Source organism: Elephas maximus, chromosome 3 (assembly GCF_024166365.1).
Source record: "Elephas maximus indicus isolate mEleMax1 chromosome 3, mEleMax1 primary haplotype, whole genome shotgun sequence".
Classification (NCBI taxonomy): domain Eukaryota; kingdom Metazoa; phylum Chordata; class Mammalia; order Proboscidea; family Elephantidae; genus Elephas; species Elephas maximus.
In genome coordinates this window covers 98549935-98555934 of record NC_064821.1, presented here as the reverse complement: position 1 = coordinate 98555934, position 6000 = coordinate 98549935, and the positions used below count along the sequence as shown (strand labels likewise).

Genomic DNA, 6000 nt, shown 5'->3' with positions numbered 1-6000 from the left:
GTGATCATGGACATAGCACTGACTCCTCATTATAGAAGCTTCTGACACCATCTAATTTCTTCATAAACATTCACTCTGTGGCAGGCCCAGGGCTAGGTACTGGGAAGATTGGAACGAAAAGGACATTGGGAGCTCAATTTGGACACAGACTATAGAACAGCTAGAGTGCTGTAAGAGGACAAGTTACCAAAAAGGAACCCTAACTGCCTGGAGTTAGGGAAGCTATGGGAAGACGATTTCATTCCTAGGACACAGAAGCAGCAAGCTCACATCACCAGCTTCCACACACCCCCCAAATACTTCGCTTCACTCAGCCATTCAAAAAACCTGTTATCAAGTGCCGAGTATATAAGCAAGACATCATCCCAGACACTTATATCCAGGCAAGAGCCGTTGCAAAGTTGTTTTATTTTTAAAAGTCACCATATAATAAAAACACTACAAAACCCAGAATAAATATCTTCATGTTACAAAAGCAAAACAGATCTAGAAAAGCTTCTTGCTATAAAAAGCGCTGTTCACAAACAGACTAAAAAGATAACTGCATGCTTGTCTGCCTGGGGGTAGTGTTCAAGGAGGGTTGGTTCCCCCAGTCCCTCAGGACCTGTGACTGCCCAGGTCCCAGGGAACTGCGCAAAGCTAACCACAGGAAACACCATCCCGCAGGGACCAGGAGCCTGGGAAGATGTAGGGTGAGGCATGGGCTCTGCTGGCACTATGCTGCCCAAGGTCTCTGTTCCCCTCAGAGCCTCAGTGTTTGCTTTGAAAATGGGGGCCCGCTGGTGCAGGTAGGAGGCTGGGCCTTGGAGCCAGCCAGATCTGGGTTTTATTCTAGTGCCCCCTCACTTCCTGGCTGTATGAGCTTGAGGGCACACCCCCTTTCTGGTTCCCAGTTTTCTTCCTCCATAAAATGGGGATGAGATGGTGTATCTACCATGTGGCCCTCCCCTTCAAACTGAAAAGTAAGCTTTGGATGGTGCCTGTCACTGCAGGCCAGTCCCAGGCAGGTAACGGCCTGGAAGAGAACACGATGGGGGGAGCTGGGAGAAACAAAGGCATGGTCCTGTGACCACTTGGGACACATCTCCTGCCTCTGGCTGGATCTCCGATGCCACTGCTGGTGGTTCAGGGGTTAGGCACGAGCACTAGGAATTTCAAGGAAAGCTATCTGCCAGGAGTCAAGTCCTAACAGCCAGGCTGGGAGGGCCGAGGAGATCACTGCAGTGATGAAGACAGAGGAAGCAAGAACTTGAACTGAGGTCTCCTGGCAGCTGACAATGGGCTCGTTCCTGCCTCAATTCTCCTATCTGTCCAGTGGGTAGAAGAGGCCCTGCCTTTGTCCCAGGGCTGCTTGGAAACCCTGTGAGAACGTGGCTGGAGAAGCACTTTGGACATTATGAAGTATTGGCTAGATCTGGGGCAGTGTCGCCATGTGGGTGGGCCATGGATGCAGACCCCCTGGGGCAGGAGGCTCTCAAAGTGGGCTCAACGAGGGAGAAGTGATGCCTGAGCAGGGTGAGAGTGCCTGGCCTCCATGCTGCACTGGACATGTCTCCCCAGCGGATGTAGAACACTGATCCTCTACTAATCAGGGAGCGCAAAAGGGCTCTCAGTGGGCAGGAGGAGAGGGGCATCCCTACCTTTCACACTCACAACCCTGACTGGTATTTTTGGCCCTTCAGCCCCTTCCCATGGGAAAAATGCTGCCCCTCCATGGAGATAGGATTAATGGCTGGCAGGTAGCAGGAGCTCAGTAAAGGTAACCCTGCCCATGGCTGTTGGCATCTTGGGAGCAGCTGGCAGGAAACAGCACACTTCACCCACTGTAATGGTGGAATGCACAACACAGGCCCCGCAGTGATGGAGGGAGCTTCCTGCCACCTCCAACCCTGCTATGCTCTGCTCAGATCCGGAAGGGGCTGATCCCAGGGCAAGAGCAAGTTATCCCAGGGCAAGAGCAAGTTCTCCCAGAGCCCACTTAGGCCATGGAGGGCTGAGGAGGGGTGAATTCGAAACCCTTTGAAAGCCCAGATGTGGAACCGCAGCTCCCAGCCCCTCAACCTCCCCACCCACCACAGGGCTGTGCATTGGAGCTCCGAGGAGGCCTGCTCCAAGGGTCAGCTCCGGCAGCAGATCGCAACAGCGGCCGTGGCTTCCTCACTGGTTCTGCCTCCTGTACTGACGTCCTGGCTCCTCACCACACATGTGTTGTCCACAGCATAGGCCCCCAGGACAAGGGAGGCCCCGGGGAGAACACTGCAGCCGGTCAGGGTCCAGCCCTCCTCACAGGCCACAGCCACCTGCCACAGCAGGGAGAAGAACATGTCCAGCCCCACGTGGAGGCCAGGCACTCCCACCCAACTCAGGTGTCACTTCTCCCTCACTCCGAGCCCACTTTGAGGACCTCCTGCCCCAGGGGGTTTGCATCCATGCTCCAACCTCTTGCTTCGGGCCAAGGCTGTGGATGTCTAACACGACCAATACCAAACTCTTCACCTTCCCTGAAAGTCTACACCCCTCCCCCCTCCACACCAGTCTTGCCCGTCCCAGTTAATGGCAACTCTGTTTGCCCAGGAGCTCAGCAAATTCCTGGGAATCATCCTCTCCTCCTTCCATCCACATCCAATCCATCAGAGATCCTGTGGGCCCCTTCAAATTCCAGAATCAGACCACTTCTTGCCACCAGGTCCCAGCCCCCATCACCTGGGCTTAGATCATCATGGGAGCCACCCAGTCTGGTCTCCCTGTTCTCCTGCCCAAGCCACCTGCAGTGTCTCTTCAGCTCAGCGGCCAGAGCAAGCCGGTTCACACCCAGGTCGGATCACGTCCCTCCCTCCTGGGCGCAGAACCCTACGTGGCTCCCAGCTCACTCCGGAATAAACTAAGTCCTTACTGTGACCGTCAGGCCTGACCTGACCTGGCCCTGTTCCCTCTCTGAGGCCTTCTCCCCACCTTCCTCCCTGCATTCACTCTGCTCCTGAGTCACAGGAGTCCTGGCTGTTTCTGGTACACTCCGGCCATGCTGTTGCTTCAAGGCCTTTGCCCTGGCAGTTCTCCCTACCTGGAAAACTGTTCCCTGCACTATCCTCATGGCTCACTTCCTGGCTCCTTCAGTGTTTGCTAAAATGGCGCCTTCTCAGTGAGGCATTTCCTGACAACCCACCCCCTCCCCATCACCATCCGGCTTTTTCTCCATAGCACTTGTCATCTTTTAAGTGTATGTATGTAATTGCCTAGTTTTGTTTACTGCCTGTCTCCTCCACTCTAATGGACCCTCCAGGAGGGAGAAACAGGGCTGTTGGTAGGGTTTGTATCCCTAGCGCCTGCACCAGGAGCAGTGCCAAGAACAGCGCAGCACCTGGTACAGGGGGAGGAAGGGAGGGAGTGGGTCTGAGGCAGTCCTTGCCCTCAAGGAATGCATAATCCAGACCGCAGTTACCAATGTCTAGCACTTTGAAAACTCCAGTCTGAGTGCATTTAAGAGCAGACTCTAAGGGCTTCCTTTTAAGAAACTGCCTGTGGCTTTTAGAAACCAGAGTTACAGAGTAACTGCTGCCACCAGGCTGCTTTCCAGGAACCAGGCGGCTCCACGGGAGGTTTCGGAAGGGCTCTCATGCCCCTAGGCCTTGCCCTCTCTGAAGCTTTGCCTTGGGGCCACACTAACTGCCCCTCTACTTCAGCATTCAGCTCAGGTGTCACCTCCTCTGGGTCCTGGCTGAGTTACCCCTGTGTCCTCAGTGTCCAGCTGAGCTCCTGGCCCCAAGCAACCTCCAGGCAGGTTTCCTAAGTGGATCAATCAGTAAATGCATGTTTTCCGCAAAGGGGAGCCAGGTGCCCAGATAGCAAACCTCAGTAATGGGGCGGAAGTAGAAACTGGCAGCTACACACAAGCATGCACACACACGGCTGTCCCCACAATTGCTGACTGCATCCACCCGTAAACACAAAGGTATGATGGTGACAGATGCTGACACAGAGAAGGCACCCTGCGGGCACCAGGCACCACCCCACCCCACACTTCACCTTCTCTGCAAGGCCTGGGACTCCATGCTCCTTGACTTTGCACTCCAGACCGGGTGCATGGCAGCAGGAAGCATGGACGCTGGCCTCCTGGTGGCCCACACACTGGCCGGGCTGCCCTCGTGGCCTCAGCACCGGCCGCCTGTGGGTGCCAAGGTCCTCCGTCTCCCAGTGGGAGCTGCAGCCTGGGACAGAGGAGGGCCAGGTCAGACCCAGGAATGCCTGGGGGACCCTCTATCTCTCCTCCCCACCCCCATCAGACCCCATCTCTTTAGGGTCTGAGGCAGTAGCTGGGAAACCTGGAAATGAGTCCAGGTAAAAAGAAACCCTGTCTGAGTGACAGGACTCCCAGGTTCTCAACTCAAAGCAGCTGCTTACCTGCTGTGTGACCTTGGAAAGCTGCTCAACCTCTCTGAGCTTTAGTTTTTCAGGGAAAACATAGTCTCCTTCTACTCAGAGACGGGGAGCAATGTGGCAGGGGTTCCAAGGCCTGACATGCTACCACAGGAGTGCCAATTCCCCCAGGCCCTTCCCCACCCAGCCACCCAAGTGGAAGTTCAGGAGTGGGCTTGGGGTCTGTCTGGGTCACCTGGGAACCTGGGACTTCCTCCATGGGGGCTTGGGAGTCAGACTTACTTACTGGCTATGAGACCTTGAATAGTAATTACCTATACTGAGAGCCTCAGTTTCCCTATTTGTAAAATGGAAAGAGTAACAGCACCTACTCACAGAGATGCTGTGAAGATGAAATGCAGACACACACATGAAGCCCCAGCACAGTGCCTGGCCAGTGCTCCATATGTGTTAGGGTCCTGGTTACCAGAACTCTCTGCATCCTAGCCGCATAGGCCATGGGCAAGGTCACTTAGCATGGCCAGGCTGCAGTTCCCTTTGCTGTAAAAGGGAAGTCAGCTTGATGTAGAGATTCTGAGACTCCTATGTCTTCCGAACAGCATGTGCCCTTAAGCTTCTCTGTTGGGCTTTCCGAAAGGGGAGAGTGTCTGGAACACAATGACTTCCACCAAGCCAGGAGCCTGATGCACACCATGGCAGCAATATGCTGGACTTAGCCGAGCCTCTCCCCTAGATGAGGGCACTGCCACCTGACTGGGCTCATCTTTCCACTGCAAATCCACCCCACACACCCAGCCAGCCTCTCTGCCTAGAGCCAGGCCCTTACTAGTCACCCTTCTGCTCCTAAACCTTCAGTGGCTCCCCAGTACACATTCAATGAGAAACAGCTCCTGAGCCAGATGTTCCAGGCCTGCTCCCCACCATCCCAAACCCTCCCTGGGACATCCCATGCTCTACCCAAGTGGGGCCCAAGTGCCTCCTCCCCACCAGGTTCCCATCTGCAGATTCCAGCTATCTGTCCAGTCATGGTGCCCAGGGCATGTTTTTGACACGGGGTAGTTGCCTATATCAGAGAATGGGCTTTAGAGCAATGGGTGATGATAATGATAATAGCATTTATAACGTCCTAGCACCAAGGTGGAAATTCTGGTGGCACAGTGGTTAAGAGCTACCGCTGCTAACCAAAAGGTCAGCAGTTTGAATCCACCAGGTGCTCCTTGGAAACCCTATGGGGCAGTTATGTACTAAACCCCATCATTCCCATTTTATTCATAAGGAAACTGAGGCACAGAGATGTTAAGTCACTTGCTCAGGTCACACAGCTGTTAAGTGGTGGAGTGGGATTCAAGCTAAGGTTTGCCCAGCTTTCAGATCCAGCCTCTGAGCCCTGCCTGAACTTCCTCATGCACAGCACTGGCTTTCGTTATCTGCCTACTATGTTCCAGAACTAGTGCTCTAGATGTTACCCCATTTCATGGCAACCCAATGAGGCAATACTAACATCATCCCCTCTGACAGAGGAGAAAGCTGAGCCTGAGAGAGGTAAAGTCATCTGCCGGGGTCACAGCACAGATGTGGTAGAAGTGGGACTCGCACCTGGCAATCTAGCTCCAGAGTCAATGGAGT

The 6000-nt window shown here is 54.3% G+C and overlaps 1 protein-coding gene across 2 annotated transcripts in view; it reads right to left on the bottom strand.

The window, feature by feature from the left end:
• Window positions 1-309: 309 nt before the first annotated feature.
• The window catches only part of PCSK9 (proprotein convertase subtilisin/kexin type 9), a 28887-nt gene continuing 23196 nt past the window's right edge, over window positions 310-6000 (bottom strand). For both annotated transcript variants that reach the window (XM_049879354.1, XM_049879353.1), the window contains 2 exons: window positions 4024-4205; window positions 310-2300 (listed from right to left, as the gene is read on the bottom strand). In XM_049879354.1, coding sequence (XP_049735311.1) covers window positions 2118-2300; window positions 4024-4205 — 365 coding nt within the window. In that variant the 3' untranslated portion in view covers window positions 310-2117. The remainder of the gene's footprint in view (window positions 2301-4023; window positions 4206-6000) is intronic.